At 56.0% G+C, this 19,152-nt stretch overlaps 8 protein-coding genes across 8 annotated transcripts; 4 read left to right on the plus strand and 4 right to left on the minus strand.

Moving 5' to 3' along the window:
- Positions 1-15: 15 nt before the first annotated feature.
- On the minus strand, positions 16-615 carry J7T55_001415 (polyketide cyclase dehydrase; the record flags this gene model as incomplete). The annotated part of the gene is made up of 3 exons (XM_053145509.1): positions 16-89; positions 147-309; positions 394-615. The coding sequence occupies 3 exons, from the start codon at positions 613-615 to the stop codon at positions 16-18; spliced, it is 459 nt and encodes a 152-aa protein (XP_052991678.1).
- A 301-nt stretch (positions 616-916) lies between these two features.
- Positions 917-2,909, plus strand: J7T55_001416 (uncharacterized protein; the record flags this gene model as incomplete). The annotated part of the gene is made up of 9 exons (XM_053145510.1): positions 917-1,035; positions 1,088-1,169; positions 1,242-1,560; positions 1,622-1,688; positions 1,737-1,858; positions 1,925-2,079; positions 2,141-2,212; positions 2,261-2,607; positions 2,669-2,909. The coding sequence occupies 9 exons, from the start codon at positions 917-919 to the stop codon at positions 2,907-2,909; spliced, it is 1,524 nt and encodes a 507-aa protein (XP_052991679.1).
- Positions 2,910-3,458: 549 nt separating this feature from the next.
- On the plus strand, positions 3,459-5,940 carry J7T55_001417 (uncharacterized protein; the record flags this gene model as incomplete). Its single annotated transcript, XM_053145511.1, has 3 exons — positions 3,459-3,803; positions 3,865-5,583; positions 5,653-5,940. 3 exons carry the CDS (start codon positions 3,459-3,461, stop codon positions 5,938-5,940), a joined length of 2,352 nt encoding a protein of 783 aa, XP_052991680.1.
- Positions 5,941-6,445: 505 nt separating this feature from the next.
- J7T55_001418 (uncharacterized protein) lies at positions 6,446-7,938 on the plus strand (the record flags this gene model as incomplete). Its single annotated transcript, XM_053145512.1, has 2 exons — positions 6,446-7,297; positions 7,354-7,938. 2 exons carry the CDS (start codon positions 6,446-6,448, stop codon positions 7,936-7,938), a joined length of 1,437 nt encoding a protein of 478 aa, XP_052991681.1.
- A 404-nt stretch (positions 7,939-8,342) lies between these two features.
- J7T55_001419 (uncharacterized protein) lies at positions 8,343-10,110 on the minus strand (the record flags this gene model as incomplete). Its single annotated transcript, XM_053145513.1, has 2 exons — positions 8,343-9,948; positions 10,013-10,110. The coding sequence occupies 2 exons, from the start codon at positions 10,108-10,110 to the stop codon at positions 8,343-8,345; spliced, it is 1,704 nt and encodes a 567-aa protein (XP_052991682.1).
- Positions 10,111-11,045: 935 nt separating this feature from the next.
- On the plus strand, positions 11,046-12,734 carry J7T55_001420 (uncharacterized protein; the record flags this gene model as incomplete). Its single annotated transcript, XM_053145514.1, has 1 exon — positions 11,046-12,734. One exon carries the CDS (start codon positions 11,046-11,048, stop codon positions 12,732-12,734), a length of 1,689 nt encoding a protein of 562 aa, XP_052991683.1.
- Positions 12,735-13,087: 353 nt separating this feature from the next.
- On the minus strand, positions 13,088-16,589 carry J7T55_001421 (uncharacterized protein; the record flags this gene model as incomplete). The annotated part of the gene is made up of 4 exons (XM_053145515.1): positions 13,088-15,631; positions 15,709-15,877; positions 15,975-16,219; positions 16,284-16,589. The coding sequence occupies 4 exons, from the start codon at positions 16,587-16,589 to the stop codon at positions 13,088-13,090; spliced, it is 3,264 nt and encodes a 1,087-aa protein (XP_052991684.1).
- A 910-nt stretch (positions 16,590-17,499) lies between these two features.
- On the minus strand, positions 17,500-18,801 carry J7T55_001422 (uncharacterized protein; the record flags this gene model as incomplete). Its single annotated transcript, XM_053145517.1, has 3 exons — positions 17,500-18,025; positions 18,090-18,552; positions 18,609-18,801. 3 exons carry the CDS (start codon positions 18,799-18,801, stop codon positions 17,500-17,502), a joined length of 1,182 nt encoding a protein of 393 aa, XP_052991685.1.
- Positions 18,802-19,152: the final 351 nt, after the last annotated feature.

The raw sequence follows: 19,152 nt of genomic DNA on the forward strand, positions 1-19,152 counted from the left end.
TCTTGGCACAGTTACTCAAGCCTTGATCGCAGCCTGCTCGAGGTCCCGCAGCGCCTCGATGCGCTTGTACTTAGCGTCAGAGATGACCTCTGTAACAGAATTTAGCATCACAGCAAGTGAGGGACAGAGGAAGGCACAAGACTGACCGGCAGTGGCGTCGCTGGAGAAGTGAGCGCTCCACTCGACGTAGGTGCTTCCGGCGTGGTCACCAGCGGTGACGGCGTGTAGGCGGATGGTGCTCAGGACGCTCGAGTAGGTAAGCTCGGGGCTGGAGGTGATGATGCTGTAGGTGATTGAGTGGTTGATGGACTGCGCGCGGTTAGCGGTTGTGGTCGTGTTGAGGTAGCTGACCCCACAGAAGCACTAGCCGGCTTGAGGCATGGATCGACATACCGAGTGCTCCTCTTGCTTGACCTCATAGACGCTTCCGTCCTTGAAGGTCCACTTGATGAGGTCGGCCTCCTCGTTGGCGCCCTTGACGAACTCAGACTTGGACAGGGTGCTCCAGAACTTGGAGAAGTCCTGCAGCTTGATGAAGTGCCAGACGTGGGAGAGGGGCGCCTTAATGACGACGCTCTCGAGAACAGAGGTCGAGGTGGGGATGTTGGACGACATTTTGGGTAGCTGTGGAGTTTTCGTGTATGCAGAGCAAGATTCTTGGGCTGAGTGTTTGGATGGTGGATGCTGGAGTTGTGGAATTGAGGAAGATGAAGAGAGGAGATTAGTGAAAGTCAGTCCTGTGACTATTGGAGTGTTCAAATTCTGTTTTGGTGTCTCTCGTTTGCTCCTGTCACAAGAGCTGTGGGTGGTCAAAGGAGAGAGGGTAAGGTGAAAAAACGTCATATGGGGTAATCTCCTGCCACACACCTTGGGGTGCACACTGTAAGCGCAGGCAGCTGTTCCCAAAACGGAAGGAATGTCAACAAACAAGTGCACCGTCAGGAACGGGCTGCAGGGCAAGTCCCTACGCGGCTTCCTGTATTATTCACATGATGAGTTCCTGAGGGAGTCGCACAGGGTCTTCCATGAGAGAAGGTGCGCAGTTGCCAAGCGCAATGAGTCAATGGCCTTGTGCAGGTGGTTGCAGGGCTGCAGAACGTTGGAAGCCAACAATGAATGACGACCCTCTCACCACCGAGGAACACACTGGCGACGAGGCATTCTCGATTGTCTCTCATTTCTGAATCGATATTCTTTCAACTCATGTCCCAAGATTTGCCATGTCTAACAATTTTCCCCAGCGATTGGGCACCTTCCTGACTTCATCCAACGCGCTCTCGCCATCTCCTCGTGTCCCTGACGGAAGAGGACGCGATGACTTAGATATGTCGCAGGCTTCACAATCTTCCAGGGTGGTGAATATCCCTGATAATGATTCAAATTCCGTTGAGACTGGTCTTGTCATCTCCAAGATTGAGGATATCTTCGCAGCCATGGTTGATGTGCTCGCGGAAGGAGGCGATGCACTAGTCATCCCATATCGCTGCCGACGAGCATCTCAGCGGGGAGAAGGGGTACTTCGATTTCCCGGAAGCACTGTGCAGGAAGCCACGAAGTTTGGTCAGTCCTTAAATGGCCCTGGGAGCTCTGTGGAAACATGCTGACGGTCGTACCCTCGCAGCGAGAATGATGCGAATTATGGAGTTGGCCCGCGAGGCGCTGGTGTCTGGCCGTCCTATTACAAAGAGGTATGTGGACTGACGCCGAAAAGGAAGTTTTGTCTGACAGAGATTCAGAAACATCTATTACCAGGATCCAGATCTCTTCAAAAGCCAGAGCAACGTTGATCAGCTCGTCGATGACCTCGCGTTCACACTCGGAGTCGGCCGGAATGCTTTGCAAATTGTGTGCATCCTTTGTTCAAGGACAAGATCCATCAAGTGGTGATACTTATCAGATAATTGACAGGTTGCTGCGTCGAAAGGCCTTATCGTAGGGCCGCTGAGTTTGACTATGAAGGACAACTCAGTCGTCTCTTGCTCGTCCGATCAAGACCACAGCGAGTCCATTCCACCCATCGGCATGATCCGACGGATCGACTTTGGCGATACCAGATGGATTCTGGTCATCGAGAAGGAGGTACTCGCTTGAGCTTGCGGCCACAGAAGTGACGGCCCGAGATCGGCTGACTCTTGAACAGGCTACATTTCGCACGCTGGCAGCCTCCCAGTACTGGAGACATTGCATCCATGGTCAAGGCGCCATGGTCGCGGTGAGAATTCACGAACATGACCAATATGCGGGACTGATGATCAATTAGGGGAAAGGTTATGCAGACCTAGCCACACTCGAATTCTTGAACCTCGTTCACTCGGCGCGCCCGCTCATACCCATCCTAGGCGTTGTCGACTGCGACCCGCATGGCATCGAGATCATGAGAATGTACAAGTACGGCAGCCAAAGCTTAAGCCACGAGGAAAATGCGCGTGTACCGGGCCTGCAGTGGCTAGGTGTGAAGATGGATGACATCCTTGGGGCCAGTTGGCTGGCTTTTGAGGAATATGGCTCGCAGAGCCCCGTCAACCTGCCAAGCCAGTCAAGCCAGTCGTCATTCGGCCAGTTTAGCCAGGGATCACAAGGATCTGCGTTCCCAGGCAAGCAGAAACCGTTGAGATGTTGTCTTCCGGACTGACCGGACTGCAGGACCGCAGCCCGTCGGACGGCAAAGGGATCGAAGACGGCGGAATCCAGCTGACTCGCTGATGCCACTGACGATGGCTGATCGGAAGACGGCACAGAGGATACTCAGGTCAATGTCAGCGGAGGACGACGAGCTTGACCATGAAGAGATAGAACAACTGCGGGAGATACAGGTGATGTTGGTGCTCAACATGAAGGCTGAGATCCAGGCAATCGACAATATGGGGGACCTGTCGGAATGGCTTGACGACAGGATCGGGCTGGCTTGAGTTCATGTACGCTGTCAAACAAGGCAAGACGCACAACTCGGATGCGCGCTTTGCTACCTTCTTGGAGCTTTCTGTTTGCTTGCCAGATCTACAGAGAATCCAATCTCACATAGGACACGTACCTGAATCTAGGTATGATGTCTGACCAAGGTCTGGCATATCATGATGAAGGGACACATGCATCGTGCAGACGTTCATCGGGAAACATTAGGGACCCGAGGGCAGGGCACCAAGGCGCTAATGCACCCCTGAATGGGAAGCTCCTCCCCAGGCCTTCCAGATCGAGGTGGGTGGGACACAAAACCCCTACGGCGCCTCTGACAGCGTCATTGGCCAATCCCCAGCACACGCGATCCCGGCGTGATAACATCCGACTTGCTCCCTCCCTCTCAAAAGCTGGCCATCTGATCAGACAAACTTTATTCTGAAGGCGAATTCACTGACAGTTCGGAGGAAGTCTTGGCATTGCAGAGCCTATTTTCTTGCTTTATTCAATCGGCGATACAGAGTGGATTGCACTCCGTATATTAAGGTACGGTTCCATCGACAATGGTGACAACTCGAAGCAGTGCACGAAGGACCCCTTCGGCCGAATTGCCGCTCCTAGATGGCCACGCAAGCGGGAATGGCCATGCGAATGGAAACGGCCACGCAAACGGGTATACCAGCGTCAATGGCACCAGCAAGAAGCGCCACAGCAACACCAACGGCGTCAATGGCCGCGATGATGAGCACGACTCCAAGCGGCAGAAGGTCGCAGAGCCAGTCGACCGAACGAGATGGCGCATGAAAGCTGACGACGGGCGACACACCTGGCACTACCTCGACGACAAGGAGGCCGCTGAGAAATGGCCTCAGAGCTATGCGGACAAGTGGTACATGGGTCTTCCTCTCGTACGTCTTGGGACTTTCCTCATTACATGCCTGCATCGAGCTGACCAGACCCCTTCCGCAGAACCTCCCTGCCCTTGATCCGCCCAAGGCCCCCAGCGACGCAGTCCGCAACGGCCTCACCTTCTTCGAACACCTACAACTCCCGACGGGCCACTGGGGCTGCGAATACGGAGGGCCTACGTTCCTCTTGCCAGGGTATGCCATCACATGGTACGCCACGAAGCAGCACATACCGGAGATATACAAGAAGGAGATCAAGAACTACCTCTTTGCTCGCGCACATCCAGAGGACGGAGGCTGGGGCTTACACATTGAGGGCGAGTCGACGGTACTGGGCACGTCGCTCAACTACATCGCCCTGAGAATTATGGGTGTTGAACCGGACCACCCTGTGATGACCAAGGCAAGGGCAACGCTTCACAAGTTAGGAGGGGCAACGCATGCGCCGCACTGGGCCAAGTTCTGGATGGCCGTGCTAGGAGTGTGCAAGTACGACATTGTGAACCCTGCACCACCAGAGCTGTGGTTGCTGCCGGACTGGGTGCCCATCCATCCATGGCGATGGTGGGTGCACATACGGCAGGTGTTCCTGTCTATGTCCTATATCACGTCAAAAAGGTGGTCTTGCGAGGAGGACGACCTGATCCGCTCGCTACGAAACGAGGTCTTTGTTGAGCCGTGGGAGAGCATTGACTGGAACGGCAACCGGAATTCGATCTGTGAGAAGGACAATTACCACCCCAAGACCTGGCTCTTGAGTACCGCGAACTGGGTACTAGCCACTATCTGGAACCCCTATCTGCGCCCGAATTATATCAAGAATAAGGCGGAGGCATGTGTTTCCAACTTGATAGATATGGAGATGGCCAACACGGATTTTGCCTGTCTGGCGCCTGTGAACCAGCCCATGTCGCTCGTGTGCTGCTACATCAGGGATGGGCCTGACTCCTACACCGTGCGTCGTCTTCGGGAGCGCATGGAAGATGGTATCTTCGTCAACGCAGACGGCATGATGGTCTGCGGGACAAACGGCGTGCAGTCCTGGGACACAGCATTCGCAATCCAGGCTGTGGTCAGCTCGGGCCTGGCCAACGACCCGAGGTGGCGGCCCATGATGGAAAAGGCGCTGGAGTTCCTGGACAACCAACAGATCCGCGAGGATGTCAAGGACATGGACAAGTGCTACCGGCACCCGCGTAAAGGCGCGTGGGCCTTCAGCACCAAGGTGCAGGGGTACGCCGTCAGCGACTGCGTGTCGGAGGCGCTTAAGAGCGTTATCCTGCTGCAGAAGGAGGCGTCCGGATACCCGCAGCGGCTGGACGACCGGCGGATCTTCGACGCGGTGGACACACTGCTCACGTACCAGGACCCCAAGACGGGCGGCTGCGCGTCGTACGAGCGGCCACGCGGCGGCCAGTGGATGGAGATGCTCAACGCGGCCGAGATCTTTGGCAACATCATGGTCGAGTACCTGTACCCTGAGTGCACGACGGCGGCGGTCACGACGCTGAAGCTGTTCCAGAAGCACTGGCCGGACTACCGGGCAAAGGAGGTGTCCACATTCATCGAGCGGGCGGTACGCTGGATCAAGACGGCGCAGTATGACCATGGTGGGTGGTATGGCAGCTGGGCCATCTGCTTCACATACGCAACCATGTTCGGGCTGGAGAGCCTGGCGACTATTGGGGAGACGTACGAGAATAGCGAGTCTGCCAGGAGAGGATGCGAGTTCTTGGTCTCTAAGCAGCGTGAAGATGGCGGATGGAGTGAGCATTATCAGGTAAGTCCACGCATGTGTCTTGCAGCTCAATTTCACCACAATGTCCTGCTAACACAGCGTGCCCTCCAGTCATGTGAAGAAATGCGCTATGTCGAGCACCCCAGCGGCAGCCAGGTGGTCATGACGGCGTGGGCGCTGATCGGGCTGATGCTGGCCAAGTACCCAGACGTAGAACGTCTCAGGAGGGGCGTGGCATTCATCGCTGGGCGCCAGCAGCCCGACGGCGAGTGGAAGCAGGAGGCGGTCGAGGGTGTGTTCAACAAGAGCTGCTGCATTGGATATCCCAACTACAAGTTTACGTTCACGATCAAGGCGTTGGGCATGTTTGCCCAGCGGTACCCAGACGTTAAACTCTAGAGGTGTAGATCTAGAACGAGGCCTTGACTGGCAACGTAATAATAATGCTAATACACAGTATATGTGTCAGTGCTGATCCACTTGAGCTGAGCTTTTTGCAAATCTCTCGAGGCATTCATGTTCTTTGCAAGGTTGTGACTTCTAGAGCTTTCCACCCCAAAATGAGCTGCCGCCGAATTAAGTAAGCGGTGGAGGCTGGATCAAGACAAAGTAGGCGGTGTACTAGTGCTGCCTCGGATGGACGGGCAGAACCTGGAAGCTACCCCACGCCGTCCTGAACCTTAGCTGACCTGAAAGGAACGAACAGCCAACTACCAACTCCGTCAGTTCTAATATTAGGCAACAAACAATCCCTCTCCCCCAACTTTTGTTCAAGGCTCTTCATAGTCACTCTCCCCACCACCTTCGTATTTCGATAAATCACAGACGATTTGTTCATCTAATCTTTCTCGATCGACATCATCCTTAGCGACATCGACACCGATCTGAGCACCACCGAACCGCGATGTCCGCCGACAAGTTCAGAGAGGCGGGCTTCAAAGCCATCGAGCAGCGCAAATGGCCCGAGGCCATCGAGAATCTGTCCAAAGCAATCGATCAGTCAAAGTCCCCAGCATGGCTCCTTGCCCGCTCACAAGCCTTCATGGAGACCGGCCAGCTCGACAAGGCCATCCGCGACGCCGAGTACGCCTACTGCACCGCTGCCGAGCGCGGGAACGACAAGAGTCGTAAGCAGATGATCGAGTCCCAGTACCGTCGGTCGGTCTGCTATTTCCGCAAGAAGGAGTACGCCAACGCCGATATCTGCGCCGTGTGGTCCCAGCGCCTCGCTAAGGGCGTGGCAGTCAGGGAACACAAGACAGTGCAGCAGGAGGGTGTCAACGACAAGGGATACTACTTTGCGACCGCGGCGCAGGCCATAGCGGAGGGAAACGAAAACAAATCGTCTGAGGGTAACGACACGATGGCGAAGCTGTCCGCAGCCATGAGCGGAGGCGCCTCGGACAAGACACCGTACGCAAAGGACTGGAACAAGGCACAGATCTGGCGTGGCCAAATCCTCCGCTTCCTCGAGGCGCTCCCGGAAGAGGATCCTGCTCGCAAGATCACCACCACGTTGTCGCCTGTGAAGCCGTCTTTGGAGGACAAGAAGGAAGTGAAGCCCAGTAGCTTTGACCCCGAGCTCGAGGCGGCCAAGAAGGAGGCGGCCCAGGCCACCCCTAAAGCCGATGACTCGAAGTTCCGAACCCAATTCTACCAATCTGACACCACTATTACGGTCTCGATTTTCATGAAGTTTGCGAACAAGGCAGAGATGGACAAGGTGGAGGTTCGCTTTTCTGAGGATGGCAAATTCGTAAGTAGCCAGGAGCTTTACTGTCCATGTCCTACATGCTCACTGACCCTTTTTAGGTGCTCGTCAAGGGCGTTCCGCGGAATCCCCCTACCCTTTACATCCGTTTCCATGACCTCGTTAATGTTGCCAAATCGACTTTCCGCGTTGCATCGATGAAGCTGGAACTCACACTGGCTAAAGCGAACCCCGGGAAGTGGGCGGACTTTGGCATTCAGAGCAGTTCTATAGATGAGTTCTCAAGCGTGCCAGACTGGGACAACTCAGAGTCCCAGGCAAATGCCCCTCCAGGACCCATCGATGCCACCCCAGGGCCCAGCACCGACAAGCCCGTCACGACCTCAACCCAAAGCTCTGCCCCCAAGACCTCCGCTAAGGCGCCAGCATACCCCACGTCATCCAAGTCGGGCCCCAAGGATTGGGACAATATCGCCAAGGACGACGATGAGGAGGAGCCGGCTGACGTGGACCACTTCTTCAAGCAGCTGTACAAGAACTCCACGCCGGAGCAGCAGCGTGCCATGATGAAGAGCTACACAGAGAGCAACGGCACAGCGCTGTCGACGGACTGGAGCAACGTGAGTAAGGGCAAGGTCGAGACGTCGCCCCCGACCGGGATGGAGGCGAAGAAGTGGGATGCCTGATCGATGGGTCTCACGTCGTGTAATGCACTACCTCTGCCTTGATATGGCGACGGGGGAGATTGGCAGTTGGGATACCCAAGTGTGGCTGATCGGTGGAAGTTGATTAGGGATTTTTACCAGCACTCTTGGGCAGTGCTGATTTTATTGGTTCTTTATGTATGGTATCTTTGAATCAGCCAGGAGTTACGGACCGGCAAAAGCAAAGACAGAAAGTTTCTTAGTCTGCTCAATTAATGATCAATTCTAAAGCTGTTGTCTTCGTGAACCTTCGTGAAGCGGACTCACACGTCAAAGCCTGCCGATGGCTCACGGACATTTGAAAACAGCCACACCGGACATGCGATGCGCGATGGGTCGATTATGATGCTATATATCCAAAAAGGCAGGCACTCGGTAAGCCAAGTCTATTCTTTGACATAAGATCTCGACTTCCTGTGCCTAGCCATCGGCCGCCCCTCCCACCGCGGCACATCCTGATGCTGTCCCGCTTTGCTGTTCCCAGCGTCTTTCTCCTCTTTCCGACCCTTCCCATCCACAGCGGTGCCATTCGCCACGACTCCACTCCCCTTCGCACCCCCGAGCGCAACAACGCTCATGTCGCTCCGCACGCGGAAGCTCTTGCCCCGCCACGTAACCGTCGTGCCCAGGAGAACAGCCCACGTCCAGATCGGCAGCGCAAGGAGCTCGCGCCCGACCCACGCAGGGAACCATTCAGAGAAGGGCCTCCAGATTCCCACATTGGCGGCAGTCCCGCGCGCGAAAAACGGGGTGTCGGCGTCGGTGACCAGGCACGCGCCCGAGTGCAGCCGCGCGTGCACGGCGCGGTCGCACGCCATCCAGGCCGTCACGCCCCCAGCCCACAGCGCGGCGGTGGCTGCCCAGGTCTGCGGGATGCCGAAGGTAGTGTTGAAGAAGGGAAGAGTCGTCGCGGCGTAGGCGAAGTACAGATTGCACAGCAGGCTCTCGACGCCGGGCTCGACGAGCGTCGCCAGCAGGACGGTCCACTTGCGCACGCGCAGCCAGCGCACGCGGCGCGCCCAGTAGGCCGGCACGGGCACGCGCGCCACGGGCTGGATGGCTAGGTCGCCCCAGACCAGGGCGTGTTTGCCGAAGGGGCGGGGCGGGGAGTCGGCGGTGGGTGGGACCGGCGCGTGCCACAGCAGGTCGCTGATCAGGTGGTCCTCGCAGATGTAGCTGCTGAAGAAGTCGATGCCCTTGCCGCGGGCGGCGTCGGCGGGCGAGAGGTGGGGGTTGTGCGATGGCTGCGTGTAGGTTTCTAGGTGCGCCTTGCGGAACATGTTGGACTTGCCTATTATGCAGGGCGCGACGCCGACGGTGTTGATTGCGCTGTAGAACTTGGCGTGCGTTGTTGCCATGAACATCTCGTCTAGGCGGCCGCCGCCTTGGCGCCACGCTTTGGACAGGAGGCCTGCTTCGGATTGGTCTCCTGGTGTAGGTTTATTCTTGTCTTCGTCGGTGGTCGGGATGTCCACGACGAGCGGCAGCTGGTGGACGAGCTTGTACGGTGTGGTTTTCTGCCCGTCTGGCAGGAAGCCCATCAACTTGTCGACCATGCGGCCGGCGACGTCCTTGGATATCCACACGTTGCAGTCCATGATCCAGATCAGCGAGTCGGTGGGTGCCTCGCGGTAGGCACGGCTAATGTTGCGGATCTTGGGATTGGGCCCCAGCTCGTTGCCGTCGAGGCCCGAGATCAGTGGGTCATATTCTTCGACGAGCAGGCGAACGTCGTACCCATTCTTACTGCCACTTCCAAAATCGTCGACGATCTTCTCGAGCACCGGATAGGCCGGATCGTCCTCGGAGGAGACGCAGAGGTTGACGGTCAGCTTGGAGCGCGGGTAAGTCTGGCGGAAGGTAGAGGCGAGACATTGGTATAGCTGCGGCTCGAGGCCTTTGACCGGGCGTATTATTGTGATGTGAGGGAGGAGGTGCTCGGAAAGGGAGGGGGAGACTGGTTTGCGAGGAGGGCGGGAGTAGCCTCGGAAACTGTTTCGACGATGGTCAGTTTTGATGGTTTCACCAGGGATAACGACAAGAGGGGGCAGCTGACACTTGGAAAATCCCTATGCTCTGGACAATATATACAACTGAACTCCAGATCAGAGCAGGATATGCGGCATACACCGCTATGTTGGAAAGGAGGGACATGGTGAGAGCATGCTATTTTCGAGGATGTCGAGCGTTGGAGGGATTTGAGGACGGCTCGAGAGGGAGGCAGTGTAACTATGACAGCTTCATATTGACCGTCTTTGTTCAGGTCTTCGTTTTGCGTGTTCAAGAGCAAAGTGGAAGCATGGTTGCTGGATACGGAACACGACTGTTTACTTTGAATACGCAAAAAGGGTCCAAAATCGAGAGAGACCAGTCATGTCGTGTCGTGCATGTGGATGCAACCCCAATTCACTTTCTCTCGGGAGCACCACTCAGTCTAGGTACGTACCGATGTAGCTCGTTGCTGTTAGCTCTGCTAGCTCTGCCTGTCTGCCTGCCAGGTGGTACGTGCCCCGCCTGACTCAGCGGCATTTTCTTGCGTCAAATGCAAAACTCAGACCTCTGTTTCCAACTCAATCGCTGCAACCAAAAAAAAGTTCATCGGTCAGTTTTCAGGACCATGACCACCTCTCACATCCTCACTGCGAGCTGAGCAACACCAACAGGCTGCGATACCTCAGCAGCTCGTCAAGGCTTACGCTCTCTTTAATCCTTGCCACTATCCAAGGACCATTGAATGGCCTGCACACCTCGGTACGTGTCGGTTCGCCGGGAAGAATGTCCCTCAATACAGTGAGTCTCAAGCCGATCTGCCTTTCGTCCGGTCAGACTCAGACCACTTTGCTACACCCTCTTTCTCACCTTCCTGAATCCTGAATCACCCCATCGCGTTGATGACAACTATTATTTCGGTGCTTAGAGAGCCTCGTCTCTCGGTGATAGTCCCAAAATTAAGACTAACAACGGTATCTGAGCGATCACTCTTCAAATCACACATTGTGTTTCATGACATTCACGCACACACATAACTTCATCATCTGTGACCATTGGCTGACCGTCTTGTATAAAGTCCGACATGACCTGAGGAAGAAATGGCAGAGATCCATCAACCCACTACAGCTACTGTGGTCGACGCAGTCCCATCAGGTCACTCACCTGATGGGCCTTCTCCCGCAGGAAGCACACTCACCGGGGAGACACCTGCTCTCTCCCCATCTCCGGGGCCGAAGCCTTCTGCGTCGCCTTCACCAGCTCCTGCTCGAAAAGGTTCGCCCCGGCCAAACCCGCATCAGCTCTACAAGCAGCCCGTTCCACTCAAAATCTTCCCCTTTCCAAGTCTCACCAGCAACCCAATCTCCCTCCTCCACCTCGCCTTCACCTGGTTGTCACAGGTATTGAGCCCTCCTCCCGCCGAGCCGTCTGTTGTGCATACGGCCTACTGGGATCATGACACCAAAACCATCACCGTCACAGATGAGAAATCTATGGTCGATCTCTGGCAGCAGGGTTTCTTCGGAAAGGGAAGTCTGAGCCGAAGTGAGCCCAACTGGCTGAAGAGGGAAAAGACGCGCTTGGGACTTATCGGGGATAAGGTCTCCGAGGTCGAGACCAACAAGAGACGCGCTGAGCGCAACCGTGCAAAATGGGACCGCGCCAGGGCAGAGCAGGAAGCTTTGGAGCAGAGGCGCCTGGAGGAGGCTGCGCTCGAGGAGGCACGGCTTGAGCAGGCTGTTGTGCTTCCCGAGCCTGTACCAGAATCTCTCGCGAAGGCCCCGACACGTGTGACGCTGGCAGCCCCTGTGGGACCCCTGGAGCTTCTACGTTTGCCCAATTCACATATTGAACTCGAGTCTTTTCCTAGCCGCCTCACTCCACCCTTCGAGGAGAGCATCGAGAGTACCGAGGTCTCCAAGTATGGTTCGAGCTCATCTGGAAATGATGATGCCGACTCAAATACTACTGTCTCGGAACCCACGCCGCCGAAGCAAGCTAAGAGCGTCCGCTTCTCGCCAACCGTGGAGTCAACCGAGTTCTTGCACAATGATCCCCCCAGCCCCCCTCGTTCGGTATCATCTTCGTCCCTGAAACCTAATCAGGTTGACGGTAGCACCCTTGTCAGTAAGGATGACACTGTGTCTTCTGTCATCAGCGACACTTCCAGACAATCCAGCGAAATTGAGACGGACTTGGTGGTAGCCAACAAGGAACAACTGCAGCTTCTGCCTGAGGAAGCTTTATTCCTGGCTTTTGCTTTTGGCGCTCTGAAGATTGTCGACTCGGCCACCCAAGAGGTAATCTCTCCGAGAAATCTTCTAGGTCTTCTCCGCCAGAATTCCTACTTTCCCCCACGTCTGTCACAGCATGAACTTCAACCCGACGACCCCTTTCTCATTCACTATGCCGTGTACCACCACTTCCGCTCCTTAGGGTGGGTACCGCGAGGCGGTCTCAAGTTTGGAGTGGATTGGCTGCTGTATACTCGTGGGCCGGTATTCGACCACGCCGAGTACGGTGTACTTGTGCTCCCATCTTACTCCGATCCATATTGGAAGTCTGTTGGGAAACAGGCCCCACAGAAGTCATGGCATTGGCTCATGGGTGTCAATCGTGTGTTGTCAAAAGTTTTCAAGAGCGTACTGCTGGTCTATGTTGATGTTCCGCCACCCAGCGCCTTTCTCGAGGATGGATCACCCAAGGATGGCTTGGCGGAATTGTTAAAAAAGTACTGCATACGTGAGCAACTGGTCAAGAGGTGGTCATCGAACCGAAATCGCGACTAGGGAAGTGCTGATCTCGAGCACATGGACCACGACGTTCCTCTGTGGCCCTTGCTACAATACTTGGATATGAAAATCAAAGCCAATGGACTTATGCTATAGTCAAATCGTCAATCATCCATTTACGCTACTGTCGGTGTCGATAGACAATTTTCACGACATGCAGGTGAAACCGATAGCTTCGTGACTTTACACTGACATCGTTCCTAATCCTTGTCGTGCTCAAGAACACATTGACATGCCGCTGATAGTATGTCTCGGGAGGGACTATGGGGCAATCTATGTTGATCCTTGATTCCGTAAGGCGGACAGGCATCTATACACCTTTCCAGACCTTTAGTAACCCTCCTTGCCACCTAATTCCCTACCTGCAGCCATTCACCTACCCACTTCCGCATCCAATCAGCGCTGACAGCGGGCACGCCGCGGAGCGTGGAACTAGAGGCAAGGCCGCGTTCAATAGCCATGGGCTGTGTCTTGTTCTGACCGACATCTTGTGCGGTGCTGCCCCAAAGGCCGTCGGCATAAAAGTCGAGCAGCTTGACGGCCGGGTTGGAGGAATTATCTTCTTTGGTACCCTGGTCCCCATTCTCGCTTTCTCTAAGACGCGCCAGCCATGTGGACGCCGGCACGACCTCTGGTTCAATTTTGGACGGCAAATATGTCTTGGCTGCATCAATGATGGCTGGCAACAATGCCTCCCATGACGTGGTTTGGGGGTTCCGAAGATTGAACACGTCCGCGGCGCCGCCACCAGGCACGTGCCCAGGGCGTGTAGCAATGTCCACTAGGACATCTGACAGTATATCCACCGGCAACCAGTCCACCTCGGAGAACTGCGGCCCAAGATCACCTGGCAGGCTACCTCCCAGCCGCAGCAGCGAGCTGATGACCAGGCTAGGCAGCCACTCGGCTCGGTTCCACTCACCGCCCGATCGCTGCACGGCACCAGCTACCTGTCCCACACGAGCGACGGTGACAGGGACCCCAAGACGCTCCGCCGCAGCGTCGCAGAGCAGCTCGCCGAGAAACTTACTCCGCGCATAGCCACTACGGTGTGGCACGTCCAGCGAGCGCAGGATCTCCTCCGGCGCGGCGCCCACGCCGCCCGCGGCGCTGACCGACGAGACGAAGGCTAACCCCCCGCGGAATGGCCGCTCCACCGCCGCGGACAGCGTAAGCAGGTTTACGAGCCCGGCCAGGTGCGGGCGGAACGCGGCCAGCCCCAGGTTGAAGTTGACGGGCCAGGCGTTGTGGATGACCAGGCCGGCGCGGGCGCGGAGGTCCTCGTACGTTGCTGCGTCGAGGCCCAGGAGGGGCTGGGATGGGTCGGCGTGCAGGAAGGTCACGCGGGTAGATGACAGGGCGGTTGGGTCCAGGCCTGCGGCGCCGAAGCGGGACTCCTGGCTGGCTTTGCCGCCGTCTGGGCTGCGGTTCAGGCAGATTATGGAGCCTATGCCTGGGCGGTTGAGGAGGGCGTGCAGAAGGTGCGTGCCTATTGTGCCAGTGGACCCTGTTAGGATTGTTGTGAGTGGTTCGTTTTCTGTGGTACTGTCTGGGTTGGGTGATGTCTGTGGCTTTGGGATCTGGTCAATGAGACCGCGGTATGTGCTCAGTAGTGACTCCATCAGTGCTCTATCGTCATCCTTGGAGCCATCTTCGGTGCTTTCTAGGATGGCAGATGTCAACTGGGAGACTGTTGGGTTGCGATATACAGTAGGCAGGCCTATGTCCGGACGGTGCAGGCCGCGCCGGAGGACACGAGTGAGCTGGAGAGCCATGAGCGAGTCCATCCCGCGTTCAAAGAAAGTCGCGGACGGTTGATGGTCTCCATCTTCATGCGGCCAGCTTGTCACGGCACTGACGCTCTCTTGGACGAAGCGGCTGACACTCTCCGGGTCGGAGGAGACCAGCGGCGCATGTGGCTCGCCGTCACCATCGGGCCCAAGTTCAGCATTAGTGTACAGCGCCTCGATCTCGGCCGTGTACTGCGCCACACTGGCGGCGCGCTGGATGGTGCCCTTGCCAGCGCGGATCAACGGCCTATCCGGCGTCGTCACCAGGATGAGCGCCTTTTCGACGCGCGCATGTGCCGGGGCGGTACTGTTGGCCTCTTGCACACTTGGCCAGACGCGCTCAATCAGCGCGGCCTGCTCGGCCGTCGTTAGTGCACCATCACGAGCGTCACCCTTAACAACTGGCTCGATAAGCAGAGCGGCCTGGAAGCGCCGCGTGCCCAACACGAGAGCGCCACCCAGCTCCGGGTTTCTTGCGACGACGTGCTGCTCCATCGAGACCGGGTTCGTCTTCTCCCCATTCAGGAAGACGATAATATCATCCGCCCTAGCCCGCCAGCACCACGCATCCGGGACGGTCGGGTGCGGCGAGAAAAGGTCCTTGGTGCGGTACTCATCCAGCTCCTGCTGTCCACGGATGCTGAAGCAGACCTGCGGCAGAGGCTCCTTGCCACGGCGAATGACGAGCTCGTACGTGTCCTCGGTGACCTGCTCGAACACGGCGCCCACCGATGGGTGGAACCGGATGTAGCGCCAGTCGTTCGGCCCCAGGCCGGGGGCCACCAGCTGGTGCGGGATGCTGACCTCGGACGCGCCCCACCAGCAGCGCAGCGGGATCTTGGCCGCCACGATGTCGCCTATGGCTTGTGGGAGGTCGCCGCCGATGTAGAGGATCAACTCCAGCCGGGCGGCGCAGTAGTCGAGCAGGGCTGGGTTCTGCGCTAGCTCGGCTACCACTGAGGGGACGAGGACTGCGACGTCCGCCGGGGTCTGGGTGAGTGCGTCGGCTAGGCCTTGTGCTGTGACTATGCCCACTGCTGCCGGGGCGATGGGGATACTGCCGAATGGGATTGCCCAGAGCATGTATTGGCCCATGCCGGCTCCCTGAGATAGAAGTCAGTACAGCCACCTTGCTCATATCGAAATAGCTCAGCTCGGTGCTCTCGTGGTGTGAGTCTTACATGGAATGGCGGCACCGTCACCATCAGGCGCTTGCCGGTGATGAAGTGGTCGACTGATGTGACGCCTTCTTGATCAGGTAGATTCCGGGCGGCGCAGTCATGATGCCGGATCCCACACTCTTGCGTCCAGATCAGGGGCTTGGGGATCCCGGTCGACCCGGACGTGTGTCTGTGAAAGAGACCGCAGGTCAGTATCAACTAAGCAAAAGCGAGCTAAATAACGACTATTTGGTTATATCGGTTCTCAGCCAAAGGCTCTGGCATACATTACGACGAGTGGATCCCATCGCGCCGCCTCAAATGGTTTGTCATATGAGAACGGGGGATAGGTCTGTGCTAGGAGTTCATCAATTCCTGGGACTGTGAGCTGGCGAGGGCGACGATTGACTGCCTCCAAAATCGCATTTGCAGCCGGCGGTGTCGGGTCTGTAGTGACTAGCGTCTCGCACTTCAGAGCCTCGAAGAGAGATCTGTGTGCAGCCGGACTGTTACGGGGCGACGTGAGGAACAACTTCAGACACAAATCAGCAAATATACTCGAAGAGTGCAATCAGAAACATGGGTAATTCACCCACCACATAATTAGTCTTCACGGCGGCCAGTATCATCGCCGTGAGCCGGACGTCGTTGGGACCGACATAGGTCAAAACCGGGTGGTCTTCTGTTCCAGGCCAAAGCTCCTTCACAATCAACCACGCCAGCCCATTGACGATGTTAGCCAGCTGGGCATAGGTTATCGTGCGGAAGCCTAGGTCGTATGAGGTCGGTGCAGTGGGCCAGAGGCCGTATACACCGTTGGGGTTGTCCCTGGCGAGGCGATCCACCATGCTTGGCAGGGTCTCGCCCTGCCATCCAGAGACACGAGCATGTTCTGTGGCCATGGCTGCGTACGTTTTGCCGAGGATATTCTTCGGCCAGATCTCCAAGGCAGCGTGGGAGCAGTACTGATCAGATCGGATACCATGCGTTAGAGGTTCCTTTTGGTTGGAATTAGAAATGTCTTCTCGAGGATTCCCCTCAAGTAATCATGGGATATCAGAGGTAAGACGAGAGCCGATTGCCCGTTGGTAGTTGATGTAAGACCAACAACATGAGTGGTGCTCTGCTAGCCTCAAAGTCGCATTGGCGCCGGGGTAAGGTGGCGGAGTATCTAGATCCAGAACCGATCAATGTGACTGCGCACAGTATGTTCAATTGCCCATCTGCATTGTAGTGCCGTGCATGGAAGTCGCTCCTACGGGGCCACTGGCCCGGCCCGTATGCAATATTGCAACCACCTGGACGAGGATTGACCATTCCCAGCGAGAAACAAAGCCACGTACGCACGCAGAGGAATGGCTCGAGAGATTCGCACCAACTCCAATTTTTTTGCAAATCGTGCTTATCTCGGCTGATTCCAATTAACCTCATCCTATCAAATGCCACCAGAATGCACGGTATTTATGATATGGGTGTTCTCGGTTGGGGGCTGTTCCGAAGTGCCGTAGTATCGCTGCACAATCCGGTCGAAGTGGTTGCTAAATGCTGACACACTCTGGCGATCCTTTCATTCACAATCTAGGGTCACGATGGTTCACTCCTGGTGACATAGTCTCGAAACTACAATATCGTATTCACACCAAAACTTCAGCCCTCATTGTACGGATTATGCACAGCGTGGCTGGATGCAGACACCCCTCTACCTTGGACCTGATGACCTCGAAATTTTGACGGACTTCAATTTGCCGATTGCTATGAGCTGAAATGCACGTCCACTAGTTCATGCTGACTGGGGACTGAGATGGGTATTGATCAACGAGCACCTTCTGTGGGTCCATTTCCCGTGCTGACGTTGTCCCAAGACATGTGGATGTTCGTAGTCCTCACAATTCTCGCCGGCTGTGACTGATTTGCAGGGGATCCGTCATCCTGCCGCTGTTCCGGACCCGGTCGCTGCTCGAATCCATCTTCCCGTGTGGGTACGTCAGAAAGCAGTATGCCTCTGTCGCTACCAAAGCTGCGCGTGGCGTCTGCGGGAAACACTCGGGACGCATGACTCTCGGGCTCTGAGTTCGTGTTCTTGGAGGACCCTCCCCGTTTCGCTCGCGAGGAAAATTGCTTGATATATTTGGAAGGCCATCGGCCGGACCGTTGCAAGCGCATCTTGGGGCTGAATTTCTCGAGGAGTGGGCGGTAGGTCATAAGGCAAGCTGCGATCAGGTAGATGCCGGGCTCTGCGACCGTCCAGATGATGAGTTCCACGGCATTGAATGTGGCATCAATGAATGAGTTAGTGTTTGAGAACGCGACGAAGCGTAGGATAGATGCAATTAGCCCTCTGCGTTTCCGATTGTTAGCATTTGGGGTCATTTGATATATTGTTGAGGTCCCGGTGAACTTACATGCTGCCGAACACAAAAGTTGCCGTCAAGGCCATCTTCAGCTGCTTGGATGTCTGTAGTCCCCAGACAATGGGAAGAGGAATCGCTAGAAGAATGACGTCTGTGATGATATTGGGAAATGTGCTCCAGACGTACAGCTTCTCCTTGTCGATGCATTTTTCGGCCTGAACGTCCGTCGGGGCCCAGTTTGCACTGAATGGTTTGCAGGCCGCTAGGTTGCTCACGAGACTGGCAATGGCAGTGCATATCATAATCCCCGCCGTCAGAGACAGGATGATGAGTACACTGCGCTGAGGAAACAACGTGCGGTAGAATACGCAGATGGCGAGCTTGGAGAGACTGATGGTCACATAGTACCACGATGAGATTGCGAGCAAATATTTCAAGAACATGATGGCGAGATGGGGGTTGGTTGCCATGATCCATTCAATATGGTATCCGACACCGGCTTGTTTGAGGGACCCTTTTGGTCATTTTTGTCAGTCAAGAGGTGAGAACGGTTATTATCCGAGAACTGACCTATGGCGATACCGGTAGCGACAAATTGTCCAAGGAGAGCTGCCATCACCAGCCAGTCATCCACACCATAGCGGTGTGCCGTGAGGCTCCGCGCATAGAAACGCAGCACGACGGTGAGGAGCTGCAGTGGTGTGAACACAGCCACAAAGATTGTAAGTCTGTTGCCGATGAATTCCGAGTCATTTTCGGCCATGGCCAATTCGTTGGCTTGGAATGTTGTCAGGACCTCCTCGTACCAAGATAATGGTGTTCAACCCGACGTGTAACAAGTGACCAGCTGGCGTGGGGTGGACCATCGATTTCAGTCAAGAATCAGGTGCGCTGTGAAAGAGAATTCCGGGACGGAGATACGAGGAGCTTCAGTCGTTTTTTTCTCGGACAGCTGCGAAGATGATTCTCAATCACGGGTTGGCTTTGCATTTTGGCCTGTCCCACGGAGAAGAGGGGGAGGCGTGTCAATAGAACTTTCCTCAGATGCGCTGGTATGTGGTAGATCCTTTCCAGGAAAAGGACCAAGCTGCTCCCAAGGCTGCCCTCTGGGACC

Source organism: Diaporthe amygdali (genome assembly GCF_026229845.1).
Source record: "Diaporthe amygdali strain CAA958 chromosome Unknown NODE_21_length_814164_cov_65_183785, whole genome shotgun sequence".
NCBI lineage: Eukaryota > Fungi > Ascomycota > Sordariomycetes > Diaporthales > Diaporthaceae > Diaporthe > Diaporthe amygdali.